This window comes from Salvelinus alpinus, chromosome 28 (assembly GCF_045679555.1).
Source record: "Salvelinus alpinus chromosome 28, SLU_Salpinus.1, whole genome shotgun sequence".
NCBI lineage: Eukaryota > Metazoa > Chordata > Actinopteri > Salmoniformes > Salmonidae > Salvelinus > Salvelinus alpinus.
Window position 1 is genome coordinate 8,680,907 of NC_092113.1, and position 27,202 is coordinate 8,708,108.

Genomic DNA, 27,202 nt, shown 5'->3' on the forward strand with positions numbered 1-27,202 from the left:
TTCCCCAGTACTCCAGTACTGCTCTGTTCCCCAGTACTGTTCTATTCCCCGGTACTGTTCTATTCCCCAGTACTGTTCTATTCCCCGGTACTGTTCTGTTCCCCGGTACTGCTCTATTCCCCGGTACTGTTCTATTCCCCGGTACTGTTCTATTCCCCAGTACTGTTCTGTTCCCCGGTACTGCTCTATTCCCCGGTACTGTTCTATTCCCCGGTACTGCTCTATTCCCCAGTACTGTTCTATTCCCCGGTACTGCTCTATTCCCCAGTACTGTTCTATTCCCCGGTACTGCTCTATTCCCCAGTACTGTTCTATTCCCCAGTACTGTTCTGTTCCCCGGTACTGTTCTGTTCCCCAGTACTCCAGTACTGCTCTATTCCCCAGTACTGTTCTATTCCCCAGTACTGCTCTATTCCCCAGTACTGCTCTATTCCCCAGTACTGCTCTATTCCCCAGTACTGCTCTATTCCCCAGTACTGTTCTATTCCCCGGTACTGCTCTATTCCCCAGTACTGTTCTATTCCCCGGTACTGTTCTGTTCCCCGGTACTGTTCTATTCCCCGGTACTGTTCTGTTCCCCAGTACTGTTCTGTTCCCCAGTACTGCCGTTCGCACTAAGCAGACCTTCTAACTCAGACTCATGTGGTATTAATGGTTGTCCTGTTTAATGCTAATGCCTTTTAAACCCAATGTCCACTTCAAATGTCCCCACCTTTCTTCAAATCCAGCTCCTCATTTCTCTTAATTACAATCATCACTGGGCTGGATCGGCTAGGTTCAGGTTTCAGTGTGTGCTTATGGTACTATGGCTGGTTTTCACCATAGCAACTGTTCCAATGAGTCAATTACTCCTGCACACACGCACACACACAGACACACACAGACACACACACACACACACACACACACACACACACACACACACACACACACACACACACACACACACACACACACACACACACACACACACACACACACACACACACACTCACAAACAGCATGCATGCGCATACACACACACACACACACAGAGAGATCCCTGTAGGACTTGACACCTGTGATTTGTATTTGTATTTATTATGGATCCCCATTACTTCCTGCCAAGACAGCGACTACTCTTCCTGGGGTCCGGCAAAATGAAGGCAGTTATACAATTTTAAAAACATTACAATACATTTGTTCCATAATTCACAACACACTAAGTGTGTTAGTAGTGGGTCAGGTGCTGTTTGGATTCTAGTTACTCCCTCGGGCATCTGTGAATGAGCTGCTTCTCAGGTCAGTCTCCTCCTCAACTCTCACACCAGTCTGTGATCCCCACTATCAAAACCAAATGGGACCTCACTATGTTGCATGTCTGGGAAATAGAGGAGTGAGATTTTCTGTAGCTACTGAAAATGTCAGTGTTCATTAAAAGTGTTGAGCGATTATATTTCTACGGTTGATTTAGAAAAGAGGAGAGCATATTCTAAGAGCCAACCCATTATGAAGGCAGTGCGGCCGACTCACAGAAATCTACTTCATAATTATTCGCCATGGAGTGGTAGGCCTCAGTGTTGATCAGTGTTGACTCACAGACACCATTTTAATTGTTACATTTCTCAATCACGCAAAATGTGTTGCGAATAGAACCGATTATCCAATTCCAAAAACCATTTTCATATTCATCTATATCACAACAAAATGAGACTGTTCACACTGCCTGCCCTATTTGTGTGACTTTCACAGTGTGGCCGTTTTAAAGCTCAGAGCTACATCCCGTCTTAACCTTTTGGTTAAAAACGTGTGTTGCATACAACTGTCCTAATTCTTTTTTTTTTTTTTTGGCCCTCTACCAACAATTAGAGCAGTATTCTTTTGGGAGGGTTTGTGTCTATGTTTTTCAGGGCATACTTTTGTGTGTGTGCGTGTTAAGGCGCCTGTGGCGATCGTCATCCCCTGCTGTCCTTTTCTCTCTGGCAGAGCGCAGCAGGGAGGCTGGGACTTCAGCTCTGAGCGTTCATTTCACTGGGCTGTCTGGACCACTCACAGCCAAACACCATCCCCCCTAACCAAACACACGCACAGAGACAAAAAGAAAACAATCGATTCTCTATTCAAGCTGTGTCTGTGTTTAAACTGAAGCCTTGTGCACAAAGCAAAGCACTTTCCCTTAGCTTTAAACATAACAGTATGAATTATTCCCCGAAGAGTTAAAGAATTTTCGATTCACATTAAATCATCATAGCTGGCCAGTTGCTAGATACTGTATGAGATTGTAGAATGATCCAGCTACTCCTGTCTGTTGAGGTGAGCACTTCAAGTGTTGTGTGTTGAATCTGTTGTGATGTCCGTTCTCACTCACACCTCAAGCGTTGAGTTATCTTGAACTCCCAGCTTCCTGTCACTCTGCGGTTCAGCAGGAAGTGATGGTGTGAATGCCGCTCGTTGAGAAGTCAGAGTTGCTTACACGCGCTATCTGGGAAACGTATTAATCTCTATGTGCTCGGGAACACCAAGCGACAGCCTGGGAAATCTGGAACCTCAGCGGATTTCCGTCAGCAGAGTGTAACATTTGTCACACGAGGGAGGGGGGTTCGCTGGTGGGGGAAACTGCCAGCGTTTCATCCCCCTCAGTTGGTCCTTTCCCTCCTGACTGCACCGAAGGCAACACGAGTCGCACTGATGATAAATTAGTTAATTTATGAGACCATTCCCTAGTTCTCCAAAGAACTTTGTTGGAACCCTGTATATGGCTGAGGATGGCTGATTTTGGAGTATCAAAATGATAGGCGTTACGTTAAAGAGGAACTCGCTACTTAAATCTTAGTTTCAAGCTGACTGCTGCGAATCTGATGAAACCGAGACGTTCCCGATTAGCATCTTATACAGAACAGAGCAGGCAGTTGAATAAAGAACCTTCTCGCCCAAACCCTTTCTTGTCGTTGCCCTTTGTCTTGAGCGTACACTATATCTAGGCCCATAGAGACATCTACAGATGGGAAGTGAGGATGAGGAGTGGAGAGTTAGACAGTAGGGAAGCAAATCTCAAACAGGATGTATCCACGACAGCAGTGGCTTTGCTCTGTATCTGCATCATGGCTTCTACCACTTTCTTTGCCTCCTCTCCCAGTGGTCAAACAGCCCACTACACAGAGCTCTGGGCAAACTGCCACGGAGCCTCACTGGAGGGAGTGTCAGAGGGCAGATCTACAGTATGTGGCCTTCTACCCGCAATGTTTACACTGTCTTGACCGGCCTCATTAGGGAGATACTCAGATGTTGTATAGTGGACACCCCCGCGTGTGTGCGTGTGTGTTAGTGTTGCGCGGGTCAGCTGTTTGTTCACCCGCACCCGTCCACAATTGCCCATGACACCTCCGCAACCGCCTCACTATGTGATTAAGTGAAAACCTGAGGCCTGCACTCGACCCTATGTGCTGTAGCCTATACAGTAAGAGACAGCAGATTTTGTTTTTACAGGGGGCGCAGGATTTTTATTTTTTTGCCTAATTTTGATATGTTTCTGCTTAATTTCTAACATTTTGGTAGGCTATTTGTTTGTTACCTTGACTATAATTAGATACATGCAGCTACTCTCTTTAATTGCTTGTAGCCCTATAAGACTAAATAAACCCTTGCTCACGAGAATAATGTCATAAATCGAATGAATGCTTCAATCTAGTTGACATCGGTAAAGTTTTCGCTTTCATCTCGTCTTGATCCTCTCTCGGAGCAAAGACATTTAGGGATTAGAGAGAAAATGCAATAACAAAAACAAAAATGTTAAGATTTTTGTGCAAATTGTCCAAATGAGTTTGACCGATTTTTAAGGAAAGTAAAAGCTGTGAAAATGACCCAACATTTTTCTGATAAGATTTCAGTTCAGCTTGGATGCATATTTGATGTAATTTAAATACTATCAGCTTTAATGATGCTGATTAAGTTAGCACCTTTACAGACGATCCCTAGCCGTGCATTCGTTCTCTCAAGATGCTGAAAGAAATCATATTTCTCCACTCCTGTTTCCAAGTCAAATTTACATTTGGTGTGTCATAAGTCTTTCAGTTAGGCTACTATTTCATTTAATCCACCTGAACAGTACTGTTCCCTTGAATTGTGTCATATTTGAAGTCCCCGTTCTGTGACTGTCGAATTTCTTTGTATGGCGCCTCACAATCATCACACACACACACAGTGACTTCAGAAAGTTGACTTTTTCCACATTTTGTTGTGTTACAGCCTGATTTTAAAACAGATTAAATTTAGATTTTTGGTCACTAGCTACATAAAATACCCCATAATGTCAAAATAGATTTTTTTTTTTTTTTTTTACAAATTAATATAAAATGAAAAGCTAAAATGTCTTGAGTCAGTATGTGTTCAACCCCTTTGTTATGGCTAGCCTAAATAAGTTCTGGTGTAAAAAAAATCTTAAATCTGCTATATTTAACTTTTTGGGCAACACAACCAAATTCATATAGAATTGTGTGTTATAGATCATTCATTCTCATTGAAAGCATATCTAAGAAGCTATATATCTGTTCTATATTGGCTATTTTTATGCTTTCCAGTCTTAAGTTTACTTTCTGCAACTTTTACTTTCAGTTTTGTACATCAACTACAAACAGCTAAGAATACAATATTTTCGGTTATGTAAAATATATTTCACAGCAGTTTTGATGGTAAAATGATTCTTTACACTATACTGTACATGCTTGTTTTGTCACAAATTAAAATGAAGTGAATTACAGAAAGACTCACAGCTGTAATCACTGCCAAATGTGCTCATGGGTGTCAATACTTATGTAAATTAGATATTTCTGTATTTCATTTTTAATACATTTGCTAAATTTTCTAAAAACATGTTTTCACTTTGCCAATATGGGGTATTGTGTGTAGATGGGTGAGAATGATTATTATTTTTTAAACCATTTTGAATTCAGACTGAGTAACAACAAGATATGGAAACTGTCAAGAGGTAGGAATACATTCTGAAGGCACTGTATCATCATCTTTTACCACTTCACCAAATCTTACCCAGACATTTCTGTTCCGGCCTTCCCTTCTCTTTATTTTCAACTTTCCATTTAACTTTCCATCCAGTAAACATATTCTGCCCTAAAGCATTTGGCGATGGGCATGTATTTGGCTGGCATACACCACACGGACACACGGTGAAGAAGGCATGTCAGCGACTCTTCAACCTCAGGATGCTGGAGAAATGCGGTCTGTCCCAGAGGGCCCTAACAGTGAGCACTATTGAAAGAGCACTATTGAAAGCATAATGTCGGGCTGCGTCACGGCCTGGTACGGCAACTCCACTGCAAGGCACTGCCCAGGGTGACTGAGCGCACCACTGGGTGCACACTGCCTGCCCTCCAGAACACCTACAACACCAGGTGTTGCAGGAAGGCCAATAGGAACATCAGGGACCCAGCCACCCGAGCCATGGCCTGTTCTCCCCACTTCCATCACTAAGATGCGGGCAGTACAGGAGCGTCGGGGCGATAACTGGAAGACTGGCCAATACCTTCTACCCCCAGAACATCAGGCTGCTGAGTAGCCAATAGGCAGCTACATGCTCCCCCTGTCCCCCTATTGCCCCCCCACCCCACCCATGGATATGCTACCCACCCGCAACAAACATTTACCCTGCCCCCACCCACCCCCCAATGGACATTAAATCATTGTTACGGCGTAAATATGTTTATATTATCATTTGTTTAATGAATGTTCCATTCACTTCTCACTTCCCCCCTTGCTGCTCCCCCTATGGACATTCCACAACGGACTCTTCCGCTGCCCCCACCACCCAATGGTCATTTAACATTGCTACAGTTGTAAATGTGTATATATTATTATTATTGTTACTATCCATATTTTATCTCATTCACTTGTCTTTTATTTTATATTTTATTTTGACCTGCACTGTTGGAGCCCAGAGCATAAGATTTTCACTGTACCCTGCAATTACATCTGCGTCCCTGTACATGTGACTAATAAACTCAATCTAATCTAATCATAGGCTACAGTTAGGCCCTAAAGCTTATAGGCTTACGCACTAATATCAGATACAAATAATGAAAGAAAAACCTCAATGTAGCCTATAGATATGAATTTCACAAGAATGATACATTCTATGCATTTTCTCTCATTCAAAATGTATAGAGGTATTTCTGTGGATGCATACAGTATGTATATGGGCGTTTCTGTGGATGCATACAGTATGTATATAGGCATTTCTGTGGATACATACAGTATGTATATAGGCGTTTCTGTGGATACATACAGTATGTATATAGGCATTTCTGTGGATACATACAGAATGTATATAGGCGTTTCTGTGGATGCATACAGTATGTATATAGGCATTTCTGTGGATACATAACGTATGTATATAGGCGTTTCTGTGGATGCATACATACAGTATGTATACAGGCGTTTTTGTGAATACATACAGTATGTATAGAGGCGTTTCTGTGGATGCATACAGTATGTATAGAGGCGTTTCTGTGGATGCATACAGTATGTATAGAGGCGTTTCTGTGGATGCATACAGTATGTATATAGGCGTTTCTGTGGATGCATACAGTATGTATAGAGGCGTTTCTGTGGATGCATACAGTATGTATAGAGGCGTTTCTGTGGATGCATACAGTATGTATAGAGGCGTTTCTGTGGATGCATACAGTATGTATAGAGGCATTTCTGTGGATGCATACAGTATGTATATAGGCGTTTCTGTGGATGCATACAGTATGTATAGAGGTGTTTCTGTGAATACATACAGTATGTCTATTGTAAAGTGGTTGTTCCACTGGATATCATAAGGTGAATGCACCAATTTGTAAGTCGCTCTGGATAAGAGCGTCTGCTAAATGACTTAAATGTAAATGTAAATGTATGTATATAGGCGTTTCTGTGGATGCATACAGTATGTATAGAGGCGTTTCTGTGGATGCATACAGTATGTATAGAGGCGTTTCTGTGGATGCATACAGTATGTATATAGGCGTTTCTGTGGATGCATACAGTATGTATATAGGCATTTCTGTGGATGCATACAGTATGTATATAGGCATTTCTGTGGATACATAACGTATGTATATAGGCGTTTCTGTGGATGCATACATACAGTATGTATACAGGCGTTTTTGTGAATACATACAGTATGTATAGAGGCGTTTCTGTGGATGCATACAGTATGTATAGAGGCGTTTCTGTGGATGCATACAGTATGTATAGAGGCGTTTCTGTGGATGCATACAGTATGTATAGAGGCGTTTCTGTGGATGCATACAGTATGTATAGAGGCGTTTCTGTGGATGCATACAGTATGTATAGAGGCATTTCTGTGGATGCATACAGTATGTATATAGGCGTTTCTGTGGATGCATACAGTATGTATAGAGGCGTTTCTGTGAATACATACAGTATGTATATAGGCGTTTCTGTGGATGCATACAGTATGTATAGAGGCGTTTCTGTGGATGCATACAGTATGTATAGAGGCGTTTCTGTGGATGCATACAGTATGTATATAGGCATTTCTGTGGATACATAACGTATGTATATAGGCGTTTCTGTGGATGCATACATACAGTATGTATACAGGCGTTTTTGTGAATACATACAGTATGTATAGAGGCGTTTCTGTGGATGCATACAGTATGTATAGAGGCGTTTCTGTGGATGCATACAGTATGTATAGAGGCGTTTCTGTGGATGCATACAGTATGTATAGAGGCGTTTCTGTGGATGCATACAGTATGTATATAGGCGTTTCTGTGGATGCATACAGTATGTATAGAGGCGTTTCTGTGAATACATACAGTATGTATATAGGCGTTTCTGTGGATGCATACAGTATGTATAGAGGCGTTTCTGTGAATACATACAGTATGTATATAGGCGTTTCTGTGGATGCATACAGTATGTATAGAGGCGTTTCTGTGGATGCATACAGTATGTATAGAGGCGTTTCTGTGGATGCATACAGTATGTATATAGGCGTTTCTGTGGATGCATACAGTATGTATAGAGGCGTTTCTGTGAATACATACAGTATGTATATAGGCGTTTCTGTGGATGCATACAGTATGTATAGAGGCGTTTCTGTGGATGCATACAGTATGTATAGAGGCGTTTCTGTGGATGCATACAGTATGTATAGAGGCGTTTCTGTGAATACATACAGTATGTATATAGGCGTTTCTGTGGATGCATACAGTATGTATAGAGGCGTTTCTGTGGATGCATACAGTATGTATAGAGGCGTTTCTGTGGATGCATACAGTATGTATAGAGGCGTTTCTGTGAATACATACAGTATGTATAGAGGCGTTTCTGTGGATGCATACAGTATGCATAGAGGCGTTTCTGTGGATGCATACAGTATGTATAGAGGCATTTCTGTGGATGCATACAGTATGTATAGAGGCGTTTCTGTGAATACATACAGTATGTATAGAGGCGTTTCTGTGGATGCATACAGTATGTATAGAGGCGTTTCTGTGGATGCATACAGTATGTATAGAGGCGTTTCTGTGAATACATACAGTATGTATAGAGGCGTTTCTGTGGATGCATACAGTATGCATAGAGGCGTTTCTGTGGATGCATACAGTATGTATAGAGGCATTTCTGTGGATGCATACAGTATGTATAGAGGCGTTTCTGTGAATACATACAGTATGTATAGAGGCGTTTCTGTAGATGCATACAGTATGTATAGAGGCGTTTCCTCGCAGCCTGAAGGCTTGTCTGCCTGACTTAATGTGTCTCTTTTCTCCTGTTCTAGAGCGATGTCAGAGTGAAACAGGGAAAAAGCACACATCAGCATTCCCTGGTGTAATACCCACTATGCGTTCCTCTATTTCCCCTACACTTCGCTATGGATGCACTGCAAGTAGCACAGAATGTCCTATGTGTTGTAAATTCAGGAAAATGGGATTTGAGTCTGCTCATTTACCTTAGGTAGCATATCACAAGTAAATAAAATGCATCTAAGTAATTATATTATTAAAGAACTGAAAGGGCTATTGATTTGAGTATGCCCAAATGATTAGAATACAATGAAAACAGAGAGAAGGAAGTAAATTGAGTAGATTTCTCTATAATGTAGCTTTTCTTTTCTTAATTGTCATCTTTTCAATTTTTTAGGTGATTATGGTTACTACAGATATGCATAGTTTTTCTGAGCGCTCCCAATTCACGTGCACACACACGCACGCACACGCACGCACATGCACGTACGCACACACACACACACACACACACGCACACACACACCATTCCCCACAGCTGCCTTACCACACACAGACACACATAGACTGACATAGACTGACATAGACTGACCAGGTGAATCCAGGTGAAAGCTATGATCCCTTATTGATGTCACTTCAATCAGTGTAAATAAGGATTTTTTAAACTTTGAGATAGCTGAGACATGGATTGTGTTTGCGTGCCATTCAGAGGGTGAATAAGCGAAACAAAAGTGCCTTTGAACAGAGTATGGTAGTAGGTGCCAAGAACTGCAACGCTACTGGGTTTTTCACACTCAACGGTTTTCCTGTGTGTATCAAGAATGTTCCACCAGCCAGCTTGACACAATTGTGGGAAGCATTGGAGTCAACCATGGCCAGCATCCCTGTGGAACGCTTTTGACACCTTGTAGAGTCTGTTCCCCGACAAATTGAGGCTGTTCTTAGGTCAAATGGGGGTGCAACTTAATATTAGGAAGGTGTTCCTAATGTTTTGTACACTTAGTGCAGGGGTGTCAAACTCATTCCACGGAGGGCCTAGTGTCTGCAGGTTTTTGTTTTTTCCTTTCAATAAAGCCCTAGACAACCAGGTGTGGGGAGTTCCTAACTAATTAGTGATGTTAATTCATCAATTAAGTACAAGGGAGGAGCGAAAACCCGCAGACACTCAGCCCCCCGTGGAATGAGTTTGACACCTGTGACTTAGTGTATGTATATATATATATATATATATATATATATATATATATATGTGTGTTCTAACAGTTAGTATGGATGTGAACATATACACAGTCATGCACACACACTGGCACACACACGCCTCTCCTCATTATTCTAAAATACATTGTCAACTCTGATCACTGATTAGTAGTAACTCTGCAGTCTGCATTAATGAATGAACCTCTTCACTGCCTCTCAGCAGGGTGCAGGGTACCAGCTCGAGAGGCAATCAGCCAGATCTGAAGCACAACATGTACCTACTCACAACAGAGTCCCCCAAACCATTGACGAATGTGTGTTTGGAGGACAGAATTATCTCAAACACAAGCTACTGACTAAGCCTTGTTACAAAACAGACACACGCACGATCGTGATTGACAGAGACAACGAAGCACCCTTTTAACAATACCGTGCCGCCCGAAACCAAACTGTGCTCGGTACAACTTTGTTTGGCTCAGTAGTGTGTCAAGTCGAACATTTCCCTTATTAAAGCGGGCCCAAATAGACCTTTAAATGAATCTTCTCATGGCAACGGTTTTTGAGAGAGCCAGAGTGTAAAACTGGGTCCCATACACCCACTTGATTCAGTCAAGCTCACATTTGAACTCGGCAGAGACTCTCATAGCAATTATCTTCTAGAACCCCTTCTTCTACAGTAGGCCATTGACTTCCCTCAGGCTGGTTATCCATTGATGTTTACTCAGCTGTGTATGAGAGGACACAGCACTCTGGAGTTAACGGCTATCACCTCTGTGCCCGGCAGAGCTCTCCCAGCACAGGGAGCGTGGGTATTGTAGGCGGCCGGCAGAACCAGTCGGCCGATTCGTAGTCGATTAAAAAAAAATGAAAGGAACTGACAGGTTGGGGTTGGAAGTCTGCTTGTGCATGTTTTTATGGTTGACTTTATTAACAAGATGAAGGGTATCACTGGAGGAGAGCTGGGGGAGCACAGCAGGAAACATAAAGGCTGCCATTGGTCAATAGCTGTGCCTGTCTGTGCATAGGTAGAGAATTCACTTTAATTGGATGAAATTACCAGATATAGCTGCCTTGCCTCCCTGTTGATGATATCGTCTACGGTTTTGTCCACTAATATAGAGATTCAGGCACAGAAATTGAGTACTATGTACACTATATATACAAAAGTATGTGGACATCCCTTTAAATTAGTGGATTTAGTTCCAGTGAAGGGAAATCTTAACGCTACAGCATAAAATGACATTCTAGACAATTCTGTGCTTCAAACTTTGTGGCAACAGTTTGGGGAAGACCCTTTCCTGTTTCAGCATGACAATGCCCCCGTGCACAAAGCGAGGTCCACACAGAAATGTTTTGTCGAGATCGGTGTGAAAGAACTTGTCTGGCCTTCACAGAGCCCTGACCTCAACCCCATCGAACACCTTCAGGATGAATTGGAACGCCGACTGCGAGCCAGGCCTAATCGCTCAACATCAGTGACTGACCTCACAAATGCTCTTGTGGCTGAATGGAAGCAAGTCCTCACAGCAATGCTACAACATCTAGTGGAAAGCCTTCCCAGAAGAGTGGAGGCTGTTATAGCAGCAAAGGGGGGACCAACTCCATATTAATGCCCACGATTTTGCAATGAGATGTTCGACGAGCAGGTGTCCATCCACATACTTTTGGTCATGTGGTGTATCTTTATGGGTTAAGATCTATTTTGTATGTACCGTAGCTAGCTAGAGTTACTACCATATTCACTGTAGATACTACACATGGTTGGAAAATGGAAGTGTATAAACTAAGGCAGACTAACAGGGAATAGCCCAGTCTCCTTGCTGTTTTCCACCTCACTCAAGCCTCGTTTGGCTCACTCTGGGGGGAATCATGGCTTTAATGCTGCCTGGGAGATTGTATAGCAAATTGCATGTCTCTGATAGAGAGGTTGTCTGCAATCCAACCACATTCTTTATCTAGCGTTGAAATCCAAATGCCCGCTTTCACCATTCACCAGGGGAGGACTATACAAGTGGCTGCAAAAGTGCCCGTTTTCAATAGTGATTTAGTATACCCTTGTTTAAATATGGAGTTATTTTCTTTTCCATTTAAGAAAAAGCCAGCAGGAGGTGAGGTAACTTTATTTTTCCCACCTGCTTTTTTTCTGTCTTGAAAAGGTACTTTTTTTCCAGCATTTTGGGCAGTTTTCCTCCAACCATAGACGACAGGCATGGCTTCAAACGGCCAGTTATAGTCTCCCCTGGAGAAATACCGTACAGCAGATTCTACCCAACAGTGTCATTCACCATTTGATTGGACCCCATGCAGTTTTTACCTTTCTGAACTTTTATTTTCATATGCTAGTAGTTTTGGATCTCAACACTGTGTTGTTTTTTATGCCTGAGTACTAGAGGCGGAATACAATAGTTAATACATCAGGGAATTTCCAATGCAACTGCTGTTATTCATTGCTTTTTAAATGCTTTTTTGCAATTATTCTCCAAATATGTATCACAAAAACATCATCAAAATGTATCGTCCAATAGATGCAGACATGCAGCCACCTAAACCCTGCTAACATCTTGCATATTTGGTTCCTATCCTAATCTGAATTCTGGTCTGATATATTCAACAAATTCAAGTTCTAACCTTTGACACAAATCAACTCTCTGCAATATCATTAATGCCACCTGACATAAACTCACCCAAAAGTGAGGTCTGTTACTTTCCCTCCTAGCAACAGGCTTTTTACTTATTAAGTGGGAGCGTACTTCCCCTTCTTTATATGATACGCTTTCTCTACTCTCTCTCACTCCCTCCCTCCCTTCCTCCTTCTGTTCCCACTCTCTCCCTTTCTTTTTTAGATTTTTTAAATCTTTCTCTCTCTCTCTCTCTCTCTGCCGATGTGTTTCGCGTCCCATGCTATGATGCTATCGACTCTGAAGGTGATCGGTACTGAGAGTCCTGGCGGTGTCTGGGAGTGGGCTCAGGAGGAGTGGTGGTGAAGAATGGAGCATCTCCGCTGGCCTGTAAAATATTCATCAAACTGAGTGGGAGGAGGGGGAACGGAGGGAGGAGATGGAACGGAGTCCACTGGGAATATCACGTCATAGCTCAGAGTAGACGGTGAGGAGAGGGAAGGAGGGATGGAGGGAGGAAAGAAGGGAGCAGTGAAGGGAAAGAAAAACTCATTGTGTGGGAGAATGTTTAAAACCCGGGCTCGCGAATGAAAGGATGTGGGTTTGTGATGGAACGGTAAAAGAGAGGATTCGTCTCAAGGTTATCATATAAACCACACAGCTAATGATTGTAGTAATAAATCATGTGATTCTGACAGGCAAAATGTATTTGAGGATTTAACTGAATTGCAGAGCATCAAGGCATGTAGTGCTGGATCTCCCCTGCGAATCCACTAAAGTGGAAAAATACAAGTCAACAGCGCCTGTTCTATTCACTCTCTTTCTCCGTCGTTGTTAATTATGTATGTCTTAGGTCTTGTTGTCCGTATATCCATTAACTGATCATTAGACAACTCTGCTTATAGGCCTGTCTGACTCAGGGTGCTATCTGACAGGAAATCCATTGGAAGTGGATGGTATTGGGTGATCAATTCTGTCTCATTACTCTGAACTGTGTGGAGGTGGTTTAAAGGCCACACAGACATGTCTCCTTTTCTTACTGACAGTTGAATGTACAGTGTTTTGTGATGTTGAAATAGAAAATGCAGTAAGGAGTTGACATCTTTATACACCTCTTCACCTCTACTATACATTTTCTTTTTCTTTAGGTGAACAAAAACTTTTTTGCTGTTTTTTACACCATATTATCCACATCTTTTTGGGGGGTTGTAGAATAACGATTGCTGGTGACAGTTTATGGATCTCTCTTTTTACTGCCTGAACACAAATTAAAGGAAAGACTTGGTGTGTGGCAGGCTTTCATTTGGCCATCTTCCCCGCGGAGGCCTGTGGTTTACTTCAGTTCACTTGTTCCCGACAGTTGTTTGTTTGTTTCGTGACAAAATTTGACAAGCGTCTATTGAGCCGTCACGCTTTTCAACCGTCATTAACACACTCGGCTTGACACACACAGGCACACGTACACATTTCAAATCCCCTAGCCTTGGTATTTGAAGTCCTCCCTCTGGGAAGACCTTCAGTTTAAGTTTGTCATTAGTTTGGTGAGTCAGCAGCCGTCCAATCACACACAGGCAATAGCGGAACAGAGAGCCATGATGACAGAACAGGGTAGGGCAGTGGATTGTTATTGTTCCATCCGGACTTGTTATCTACCTGTGTTCGGACATGACGGATTAGGGCTCCAAGAGCCTTTGAGCTGCAATCTCTCTCCCTCACAGAAGTCAGTAGTCGAGAGTCTCCCTGTTCTTACTGTTCTTGGTTTGCCCTTCAGTTTGGGCGGGAAAGACAGATGTTAGCTAGATTAGCAGAGACAGGTCTCAGGTTGGTAAGACTCTGATCGGAACTATGGCATTAAAAGCTGTGTCCTTTTTTAATGAATTTGAATAGACATACTTTTTTAATGAGCCCAATTAACAATGCACAACTTCAATCAAAGTATTTTAAAGTGTTCTGTCTACCGTATGACAACGACAGTTCAACAAAGTCAATTTGTCTGTAAAGTTGGCATGGGAGTTGTTACAGATTTTCCAGATGACTTAGAATGCCTGCTGCATCAACAAGCAAAAAACAACATTAGCACGACAGGGCTTAAACCACTCTTTGGGACAAAGATGATGGGGGCCGACTGGTCACTGATGCCTGTCGCATGGCTGCTACCACAGTTTAAATCACAATCTCTCTGCCAGTGCTATGGCTGTTTGAGACAGAAGATGAATAACTGAGCTAGTTTACAAAGGCTGTTCTAAGTCTCTGGAACATTCCCCCATAAAATAATGCTAATGGATTGAATTCACCCTGCAGAGGCATCCATTAGCAGATCAGGGACGGCCGGGGCATATTAAGGCTCCTCCAACAACTAGGAGTGTGTGGATTAGTGATTTAGGACTTGTTCTCCACTGTCTGGCCTGGAAGGAAGGAAATGCACATTGATGTATGATTAAACACAGGAGAGCGCTAAGTGCTTTCTAATGGTGGGGAATGCACTATGAGTGACTGTCAGTGATTGACTAGGGAGCTCCAAAGATTATAGAATGTACAAACTCTTTAAGATGTGTTTTTAATCATTAGGGTGGTTAAAGAGGATTGATTCCCTTAAGTGAAGTGCCAACAAAGAGAGTAGAAAGTAAAAGGAAAGATGAGCCCAACAACCCCTGGAGGAAAACTAAGTGAAATGTTTAGATACTGTATTCAAAAAGTCACTGGACCTTTTCTTCTTCTGGTATGCTGGTGTTCACCTGTCGATGCGGCCTGTCATCTTCTAGTCAACAGTGCATTAGGGGAGCCCTCCAAAACCACTGTCAGATCACGTAGGCAAACTGTAATGGGAAATAGATAGCGATGTGCGCAGACACTTAAACTGCACACCACACACAAATGCACTCATTCATCAGGAACATGCATTACATTGTAATACATCAAATCTAATTCCTAACTTCGGGAAAAAACATGTTCATTCATGAATGTATTCATAAAGCACTTGCTGACATCACACACTCGTTCGTTGATTCATTTATTAATAACGAACGTCTGGCACTCTAACCTTACACAGTCATTAAAAAGTTCAATGGGAAGGAGGGAGGGTCGCGTGAAGGAGAAAGGAGTGGGGTAGTGTTTATGTGGGATAAATGAAGTATGAAGGAAGTAGAAAAACACATTTCTGGGATCTTTTATTTCAGCTCATGAAACATGGGATCAATACTGTACATGTTGCGTTTATCATTTTCAGACCCCTTGACTTTTTCCACATTTTGTTACGTTACAGGCTTATTTTAAAATGGATAAAATAAAAAATGTTCGTCATCAATCTACACACAATACCTCATAATGACAAAGCAAAAACAATTTTTTTGACATTTTTGCAAATGTATTCAAAATAAATACAGAAGTATTCAGACCCTTTACTCAGTATTTTGTTGAAGCACCTTTGGTAGCAATACAGCCTCGAGTCTTCTTGGGTATGATGCTACAAGCTTGGCACACCCGTATTTGGGAAGTTTCTCCCATTTTTCTCTGCAGATCCACTCAAGCTCTGTCAGGTTGGATGGGGAGCGTTGCTGCACAGCTATTTTCAGGTCTCTTCAGAGATGTTTGATCGGGTATAAGTCCGGGCTCAGAGACTTGTCCCGAAGCCACTACTGCGTTATCTTGGCTGTGTGCTTAGGGCCGTTGTCCTGTTGGAAGGTGAACCTTCGCCTGGAGTAGGTTTTCATGAAGGATCTCTCTGTACCTTGCTCTGTTCATCTTTCCCTCGATCCTGAATAGTCTCCCAGTATTTGCCGCTGAAAAACATCTCCACAGCATGATGTTGCCACCACCATGCTTCACCGTAGGGATGATGCCAGGTTTCCTCCAGATGTGACGCTTGGCATTCAGGCTAAAGAGTTCAATCTTGGTTTCATCAGACCAGAGAATCTTGTTTCTCGTGGTCTGAGAGTTATTTAAGAGTTATCTAGCTATTTGAGAGTTATTTGAGAGTTATCTAGCAAACTCCAAGCGGGCAGTCGTGTGCCTTTTACTGAGGAGTGGCTTCTGTCTGGCCACTCTACCATAAAGGTCTAATTAGTGGAGTGCTGCAGAGATGGTTGTCCTTCTAGAAAGTTCTCCCATCTCCACAAAGGAACACTGGAGCTCTGTCAGAGTTACCATCGGGTTCTTGGTCACCTCCCCGACCAAGGCCCTTCTCCCCCGATTGCTCAGTTTGGCCAGGCGGCCAGCTTTAGGAGTCTTGGTGGTTCCAAACTTCTTCCATCTAAGATTGATGGCCACTGTGTTCTTTGGGACCTTCAATGCTGCAGACATTTGTTGGTACTCTCCCCCCAGATATGTGAATTAACACTGACGACACAATCCTGTCTCAGAGCTCTACGGACAATTCCTTCGACCTCATGGCTTAGTGTTTGCTTTGACATGCACTGTCAACTGTGGGACCTTATATAGAGAGGTGTGTGCCTTTAAAATCATATCCAATCAATTGAATTTACTACAGGTGGACTCCAATCAAGTTGTCGAAACATCTCAATGATGATTAATGGAAACAGGATGCACCTGAGCTCAATTTCCAGTCTCATAGCATAGGGTCTGAATAGTTATGTAAATAGGATATTTAGCCGTACAAAAACCATCCCTAGACCGGCACATTAGACAGCACATTCCTCACTAGCTAAATGCAGCAATTTACAGGTCAGATGCGCAATTAAAGGGGAATTCTATAAAGAATATATTAAAAAATGTCCTTTTCTTCCAGACCAAAAAAAAAAGTTTTCTGATGGGATTTAAGCATTGACATGGCCTCAGAGCATCTGGTTTCGCTATGAACAATTATAATTTTGAGAGTGAAAAACTAGGAAAAATAAAACTGAGAAAACATAATTTGGGATAATATAAAACATAATTTTTTAAAATAAATTACAGATTTTATTGGGGCCCCCTTAGAGTTGTAGGGGAGAGGGAAATAAGGTGCATAATTGAATAGTAGAAAAGGTTGGAGACCCCCTGTAATAGCCTGTTCTGTTCAGTTTGAGAAGGAAAGAGCAAAGATGAGAAGGAGGACTGGAGGTTAACTTTGATAGCTTGCTACTACTAGGCTATAATTGATTTTATTTTATTAAAAACAATATGTTTCTTGCCCATGATGTATTGACTGACCTCACAATAAGCCAGATTTGCATAACTTACAATATGGTGCTGGAACAATCAATCGAAATGGACAGGTCATGCTGCTGAAAGTAGGCAAATTCGAGGTGGACATAATTAATTTAACCATATTTATTCTAATTAGACTTTACTAACAAAAGAGGGCTGTGTGTTCGAGCCTATTTCTTCCTATTTAAGAAATGAAAGGCAGGCCTACCTGTTTGACAGACGAAATTAGGCTATAGGCTGCTATATCCATAGATGTGTTGGTCAATTCCTCCACCCACCATGCAGTCTTTAAATAGCCTACCTCGTGTAAATAGTGTCATGACTGTCCTGTGAGGATCACAATGGATCAGATCAACTTGGCAATGACTGACAATAACCAGACTCTCTCCCAGGGGGGGAGGAGGGAACTGCCCGGTTGACAGCTCTCACTCGGTTGTAAATTAAGCCAGAGAGGGCACTCTCTTGCTCTTTAGTATCAATCAAAGTGATGTCTTTGTTCACAGACACCTTTGCACAACACTCTTTCCGCCCTAACGTCCAGAAAGTGAATAATTAAACAATATTTCTAACGTAACGATGTGGGAAATGGTCAGTGGGGAACTATGGGGGGAAAAAAATGTAATATTGCTTTTCATTTTGTGATGTTATTAAAAACTGTATGGACCAAATACTGTAACTTGGAAAGGATACCACCTATATCTGTGAAGTGTTCATCCAATATGTCATGCATAGGATATGATAAATGAGCGTATTTCTGTTAAGATATGAATGTGATTTTAGGAGTCATACGAGATAACTTATAATCATATCCTTTGCACATTAAGTAGCCGCGCCTCGAGTGAGGTCAGAGAGCTTGTCAGCATGATGGAATTCCCCTTTTGACTAAGAGTGCAAAAAGGCTTGGAAGAGGAATCAACCTTTTGACCGGGAAAAGTGAGGCCAGAGAGCTACACGTTTGAAATGGTTGAAACTCTCAACCTCAACACAAGGTGAAGAAAATGAACTTACCAGACCAGGACATTGCCAGTCTGCAGCTGCGCGTGTAAAGTGTTTCAGACTCTGATTATCCACACGAGATGGAGAAAGGAGAAAACTCCCCTCTCAGACAATCACTGGTACGGCTAAGAGGAAGTTCTGAGGAAACATCCCATATAGACCGGACAACTAAGAAGAAGGACATTGTGACCTTTGGTGGACAATCAGAGCATGTGAACCATCAGATCCTCCTCTCCACCCTCTCCGAGTTGGGCATCTCCGGCGCGGCCCACGCTTGGATTGCGTCCTACCTGACAGGTCGCTCCTACCAGGTGGCGTGGCGAGAATCTGTCTCCTCACCACGTGCTCTCACCACTGGTGTCCCCCAGGGCTCTGTTCTAGGCCCTCTCCTATTCTCGCTATACACCAAGTCACTTGGCTCTGTCATAACCTCACATGGTCTCTCCTATCATTGCTATGCAGACGACACACAATTAATCTTCTCCTTTCCCTCTTCTGATGACCAGGTGGCGAATCGCATCTCTGCATGTCTGGCAGACATATCAGTGTGGATGACGGACCACCACCTCAAGCTGAACCTCGGCAAGACGGAGCTGCTCTTCCTCCCGGGGAAGGACTGCCCGTTCCATGATCTCGCCATCACGGTTGACAACTCCATTGTGTCCTCCTCCCAGAGCGCTAAGAACCTCCTCCCAGAGCGCTAAGAACCTTGGCGTGATCCTGGACAACACCCTGTCGTTCTCAACTAACATCAAGGCGGTGGCCCGTTCCTGTAGGTTCATGCTCTACAACATCCGCAGAGTACGACCCTGCCTCACACAGGAAGCGGCGCAGGTCCTAATCCAGGCACTTGTCATCTCCCGTCTGGATTACTGCAACTCGCTGTTGGCTGGGCTCCCTGCCTGTGCCATTAAACCCCTACAACTCATCCAGAACGCCGCAGCCCGTCTGGTGTTCAACCTTCCCAAGTTCTCTCACGTCACCCCGCTCCTCCGCTCTCTCCACTGGCTTCCAGTTGAAGCTCGCATCCGCTACAAGACCATGGTGCTTGCCTACGGAGCTGTGAGGGGAACGGCACCTCAGTACCTTCAGGCTCTGATCAGGCCCTACACCCAAACAAGGGCACTGCGTTCATCCACCTCTGGCCTGCTCGCCTCCCTACCACTGAGGAAGTACAGTTCCCGCTCAGCCCAGTCAAAACTGTTCGCTGCTCTGGCACCCCAATGGTGGAACAAACTCCCTCACGACGCCAGGACAGCGGAGTCAATCACCACCTTCCGGAGACACCTGAAACCCCACCTCTTTAAGGAATACCTAGGATAGGATAAAGTAATCCTTCTGACCCCCCCCTTAAAAGATTTAGATGCACTATTGTAAAGTGGTTGTTCCACTGGATGTCATAAGGTGAATGCACCAATTTGTAAGTCGCTCTGGATAAGAGCGTCTGCTAAATGACTTAAATGTAAATGATGTACAAGTCACCCACAGGAAAGGCCCACCAAACCCATTCCAAGAAGGCTTGGTTCCGACAGAGGAACGAACAAAGGCATTTCACACGTAAATACATTCATGATTTCCTACTCCAAGCGGGCGGCGGTTCGTAAGCAAACTATATGATTAACATTACTGTGAGAATCGTTCTGAAATGTCTCGACGATAAGTGTGCCCCCCTCCCTCCATCTATGTTGTGACAAGCCGTCATATCTTGTCAGTCCACTAGGAACCTTTGTCTCATGTAAGTGTGTATTCTGTGTTATTATTTAGTTAGCTAGTAAATAAATGATTAAACCAATTGTGTAGTACTGAATAATGCGCAAGGCTGGGGGTTTTGCAGATCCAAGAAGGTTACGATTGTTCAGAATGAGCATTTGACAAGAGGTAATGATTAATAAGATGACTGTTTATCAATGAAATAGGTAAAGACCTCATAGAGTTAAATTTGGGAGATGGTAAGTCTCTTGACAACTTATTCTGTGGCGCCCCAAATCCTAATGAGTTAATTGCTACATGATTAATTTAATCGGGTAACAATTAAACATAGTTAGGGGATTAAATAAATAACAGTCATCAGATTAATTAAAGTAAAGTCACGACAATAGCGTGCCAGTGAATGGCTGTTAAGTTAAAATCAAGCATTAGGGAGGACAATTGGAATTGAGGGGGTATGAGAGGGTATGCCATAGACCTACCTTTAATTAATTAATTATTTAATTAATTAAAGAAAATGGCAAGAAGCACAGGCCTAACCCTTGTTAGCTTAACATTTTGAAGAAAATAAAACGGATCCGATATAAAGTGATCTAGAACTGCGCTTTGGTCCGCAATACTTTATGCAAGAAATTGTTTTGTTTCTTTGACATTCAGAGGCTGACTTTGCATGGGAAGTCATCTAATTCTGCCACTATCAATTGATTAAGCTATTCACTTTCCGTACAATAGAAGATGTTTAAACTCAGACAGCTTTTAGGGAAACACTTGTGACCTTGTCTCGTTGGGTTAAGTTATGGAAGAAGAGTAGACGACAGTTAAAGCAGACATTTTCCTGTGTCGGTAGGCCTACTGTCTGGGGTGGAAAGGTAGGCCTACTGTCTGGGGTGGAAAGGTAGGCCTACTGTCTGGGGTGGAAAGGTAGGCCTACTGTCTGGGGTGGAAAGGTAGGCCTACTGTCTGGGATGGAAAGGTAGGCCTACTGTCTGGGGTGGAAAGGTAGGCCTACTGTCTGGGATGGAAAGGTAGGCCTACTGTCTGGGGTGGAAAGGTAGGCCTACTGTCTGGGGTGGAAAGGTAGACCTACTGTCTGGGGTGGAAAGGTAGGCCTACTGTCTGGGGTGGAAAGGTAGGCCTACTGTCTGGGGTGGAAAGGTAGGCCTACTGTCTGGGGTGGAAAGGTAGGCCTCACTTTTGAACGTATCATGCTCAGATTCATGATGACGTCTCAGTTTTAATTATTTACAAACAGGGACAGTTTAGTTGAAAACAAGACACACTGATTTGGCATTGAAGAAATATGATTAGATGAACACATAGGCCTAGCAAGGGTTTAGGTATATAAGATTTTGGTATATAAGATAAGATCATTTCAGAGAGTTCCGATTTTTTTTAAATAAGGCTGTGCTCATAATTTAATTTGACAAAAATTGTCCTCCCTAATCTTAAACAGCCCCGACCACCACTGGTGTGTGTGTGCGTGTGTGCGTTGAAAGATGGCAAGGCTGAGCCATTTAACTGCCCTTAGCATGGCACAAATTCAGTCGTCAATCATTGTGTGTGTTTGTCAGCCCTCTCTCTAATCGCAGATGTGTCCTGTTGTAGCATAGCGCCGAGCATTGGTCCGCTCCCAGCTTCGCACAGTGAGAACGGAGCTCTCTCTTTACTTCCTTTTCTCTCTTTCCCTCCTTTTCTCTCTTTACCTACTTTTCTCTCTTAACTTCTCCCTCGCTTTCTATCTCCTTCTTTCCCTCGTTACCCCTCTCTCACCTTTTTTTCTCCTGTCCCCCTCTCTCTTTCTTCATAAATAGGCTGTGACTCGAATCGCACGCCTCAAGTTACTGTATAGTTAGTTATTTAAAGACGGTGTCAGAGAGACAAATGACTTACAGACGACATGAACATATTTCCATGCATTCCTTACTGCCCTTTCTGTGCCCTGCATCGCCAGATGTGCTCTTTGTTTACTCATTGAGTTTCTCATAGCATTGCTTCAGTCCTCCATCTGGGGGCCTAGCATGACTTCTGACGTGCTGCGACAGCTTCTTTCCTAAGCCATCATAACAGCTGTTGAGTTCATACAGCAACCATACCATTCTGTTTGATACTTTCTGAGTGTTGTTTGTTCCCTTGACCAGAAGGCAGCTTCTTCGCAGGCATGTTTGGTCTCCATGGTAACAGCAGGTCTATTTTTATTTTTTATTTAACCTTTATTTTAACAGGGAGTCATGCTGAGACCAAGGTATCTTTCACAGATGAGCCCTGTATACACATAACTACACACTATGCACATCAATATACAAAACAGTATCCAAAACTTGACGCTCCTTTCCATGACAGACTGACCAGGTGAATCCAGATGAAAGCGATGATCCCTCAATCAGTGTAGATGAAGGGGAAGAGACAGGTTAAAGAAAGATTTTTTAAGCCTTGAGACATGGATTGTGTATGTGTGCTATTCAGAGGGTGAATAGGCAAGACAATTCAAGTCAATATTAGGAAGGTGTACTCAGTGTACATATCAATACACACCAAAATTCACATCAATACACGACAACCAAAACACAAATCATAGAAGGCAAACACACTATTCAGTAAGAAATTGCCCTAGAGGCCCCCAGTTCATTCTCCTTTAGAGAGCCTTGGAGATCGTTCCACAAGTAAGGTGCAAAAAAAACTCAAAGAAGATTTACCTAACTCAGTGGAGGGGTATCCAGAGTTAGCCAACCCTGAGACCAGGGCTGATATCTTGTACGTTTAAAAAAAAAAAAATGTACGTCTGTAAGTAAACAATGAAGTAAGGTACAGCGTTTTTGAAGGAATGTTTTAGAAACAAAAAGCGTTCAGTGCATCGATCTACCAGACATCAAAGAGGGTCAGCCTGCTTTCTGATACAGAATGCAGTGCTGGCTTTTTTCCAATCCAGATACCCAGATATTTATAAGCGAGGACACGATCCATAAAGGCACCATCCAATGTATACTGAACAAAAAATAAACGCAACATGTGTTGGTTCTGTGTTTCATGAGCTGAAATGAAAGATCCCAGGAATTTTCCATACGCACAAAAATATTATCTCTCTCAAATGTTGTGCACAAATTTGTCTACATCCCTGTTTGTGAGCATTTTTCATTTGCCAAGATAATCCATCCACTTGACAAAGGTGGCATATCAAGAAGATGATTAAACAACATGATCATTACACAGGTGCTTGGGACAGTAAAAGGCCATTAAAATGTGCAGTTTTGTCACACAACACAATGCCACAGATGTCTCAAGTTTTGAGGGGGTGTGCAATTGGCATGCTGACTGCAGGAATGTCCACCAGAGCTCTTGCCAGAGAATTCAATTATAATTTCTCTACCATAAGCCGCCTCCAATGTTGTTTTAGAGAATTTGGCAGTACGTCCAACTGGCCTTATAACCGCAGCCCACGTGTAACCACGCCCGCCCAGGACCTCCACGTCTGGCTTCTTCACCTGCGAAAGGGTCTGAGACCAAGCCAACCAGACAGCTGATGAAACTGAGGGTTTGCACAACCAAAGAATTTCTGCACAAACTGTCAGAAACCATCTCAGGGAAGCTAATCTGCGTGCTTGTCATCCTCACCAGAGTCTTGACCTGGACAAATGCTCACCTTCGATGGCCACTGACACCCTGGAAAAGTGTGCTCTTCACGGATGAATCCCGGTTTCAACTGTACCGGGCAGATGACAGCGTGTATGGCGTCGTGTGGGCAAGGGGTTTGCTGATGTCAACATTATGAACAGATTACCCCATAGCGGCGGTGGGGTTATGGTATGGGCAGGCATGAGCTACAAACAATGAACACAATTGCATTTTATCGATGGCAATTTGAATGCACAGAGATACCGTAATAATGATATTGCACAGCCCCATGTCGCAAGGATCTGTACACAATTCCTGGAAGCTGAAAATGTCCCAGTTCTTCCATGGCCTGCATACTCACCAGACATGTCACCCGTTGAGCATGTTTGGGATGCTCTGGATTGACCTGTACGACAGCGCATTCCAGTTCCCACCAATATCCATCAACTGCGCACAGCTATTGAAGAGGAGTGGGACAACATTCCACAGGCCACAGTCAACAGCCTGATCAACTGGAGATGTGTCGCGCTGCACTAGGCAAATGGTGGTCACAACAGATACTGACTGGTTTTCTAATCCACGCACCTACTTATTTTTAAGGTATCTGTGACCAACATATGCATATGTATTCCCAGTCATGTGAAACCCATACATTAGGGCCTAATTTATTTATTTCAATTGACTGATTTCCTTATATGAACTGTAACTCAGTAAAATCTTTACAATTGTTTCATGTTGTGTTTATATTTTTGTTCAGTGTACATATGCATAAAATATACATCATATATTTTTACATTTGGAGAATATATACTTGGTTTGACCTGCATTAAGTACCAATTTCAGTTCAACAAAGGCTTTCTGCAAAGGAGGAAGGCAGATTGAAGCTCCGAAAGAATTTGTTCCACCGTGGGGCCAATAGCATACACAACAGTGTGTCGTGTCTTTGCTATCATTAAATGAAGACTTTTAGTTTTTATCAAAGATTCTCTGTAATTAGTATTACGCGATTAAACTGATTAATCATGTAACTGTAATTAACTAGGAAGTCGGGGCACCAAGGAAAATATTCAGATTACAAACTTATAATTTCCGAATATAACTTTTCAGATATTTTATATCTGATCAATTAGTCTTCGAATTAATGAATTATTTACTTTACCTCACGTTAGTCTCATTCCAAACGTCGTAAATTGTTGGTTATCTGTACGAACCCAGTCTTCACTATGAGTCATCCATACATCAATTGTCTTAAATAATTTATTTACTAACTAAGTAATTCACAGAAACGCATAAACAAACAAACAAAGTAAATATGGTTACAAGACATTATAGGGGAATTTGCCCTAGTGGGCTAAACCGGCAGGCGGCTTGTTAGACAAAAGGGAAGTAGGGAGGGAAGTCTCAAAAGGGAAGTCTCTAGGTTTCTTCCTAGGTTTTGGCCTTTCTAGGGAGTTTTTCCTAGCCACCATGCTTCTACACCTGCATTGCTTGCTGTTTGGGGTTTTAGGCTGGGTTTCTGTACAGCACTTCGAGATATTAGCTGATGTACGAAGGGCTATATAAAATAAACTTGATTTGATTTGATTTGAAGTGGGGGTCAGCTGAGAAGTCACTACAGAGTTGAAAATTATAACAATTGAAATGCTAATCCTTTGCACATGAACGCTCACTCATTCGGGAACAACTGCAATCAATATATATATTTACACTCAGTGTGTCGTCTTGATCGCTGATGAAAATGTTGTTTCTTTTGTAGAATGTCCGTCCTCTCTCTCTCTCTCTCTCTCTCTCTCTCTCTCTCTGCTGTGGTTAGAATGGATTGTCCAGAGTGACATTCATTCATATCATTATAGAATGGATGTTTCGGAGGTTGTCGTTCTTCGCGTTCAATGATACCGAATTCCCAGCTGCAGACTAGTAATTAATATCAAAGACTTGTTCTTATTCTGTCGATATCGATAGTCTAAGAGGTTAACCACGTGGTATGGTTAAAAGATTCAGCAGTCGTCTCAACCTTTGTTCTCTCGTGATTGAGAGAAAACATGGTCTGTAACCTTTGTCCTCTCGTAATGGAGAAAAACATGGTCTACTGAGAATTTCTCAAAGTCAGAATTGCAGAAAAGGGCCTGAACACTTAGAAGACATTGCTAGGAAGGATCTAAGCTAAAAGTTGATTAACGATTTGAACAGTTTTGCTAGGCACGACAATGTTGAGATAGGACGATAGTTATTTAGGTCGGAAGGATCACCACCTTTGTGGAGCGGGAGCACATGGTCCGCCTTCCAAACCCTGGGATTAGCACCAGAGATAATCACGAGTAGGAAGTTGTTGAAATGAAAACAAAGATCTAGTGTAGATTAACACTGACCCCCAGTGGCAAGTTACATCTACTATGGCTCTGCTATTGTGATGGATTCTTCCAGGACATCTGGTCTTGCTATCTCATTCATATTTCATATTTTTCATCTTTCTCCTCAGGTGTTTACTCGCTATGGGAAGTGTTACACGTTCAACGCGGGGGTTGAGGGCCGCACCCCTCTCATAACTACCAAGGGAGGGATGGGGAACGGGCTGGAGCTCATGCTGGACATTCAGCAGGATGAGTACCTCCCTGTGTGGGGAGAGACAGGTGAGGACAAAAGTGTGTGTGTGTGTGTGTGTGTGTGTGTGTGTGTGTGTGTGTGTGTGTGTGTGTGTGTGTGTGTGTGTGTGTGTGTGTGTGTGTGTGTGTGTGTGTGTGTGTGTGTGTGTGTGTGTGTGTGTGTGTGTTTGTTTGTGGTTTAAGTCCAGTTCGTTACACAGCTCACACGTGTGTTGCTCTATCAAACAGACTACTCTAGCTGCTCGCTGGAGCCAGTGGGTTCATTAGTTAAATAAAACATGCATGGATGGTGCAGTGAACCCTGCCTCTGTTCCCCTACCCACAGATGAGACCACATTTGAGGCTGGGATCAAAGTTCAGATCCACAGTCAGGAGGAGCCTTCCTTCATCGACCAGCTGGGCTTCGGGGTTGCACCTGGGTTCCAAACCTTTGTTTCCTGCCAGGAACAACGGGTAGGGACGTTACCCTTATTTGTACAACTTTATTTCAACAAAGAAGTCATCATTTTACAATATGCCATCAGCACCACCTGTGTAACTGTTGTAGTGCTGAACACCTATGCAATTGTAGTTGAAGCTT

At 42.8% G+C, this 27,202-nt stretch overlaps 1 protein-coding gene across 1 annotated transcript in view; it reads left to right on the forward strand.

Moving 5' to 3' along the window:
• Positions 1-27,202, forward strand: part of LOC139557101 (acid-sensing ion channel 1-like) — an 86,056-nt gene that overhangs the window by 52,889 nt on the left and 5,965 nt on the right. The window contains exons 3-4 of the mRNA XM_071371469.1: positions 26,499-26,649; positions 26,948-27,075. Of these exons, the coding sequence (XP_071227570.1) occupies positions 26,499-26,649; positions 26,948-27,075 (279 nt within the window). The remainder of the gene's footprint in view (positions 1-26,498; positions 26,650-26,947; positions 27,076-27,202) is intronic.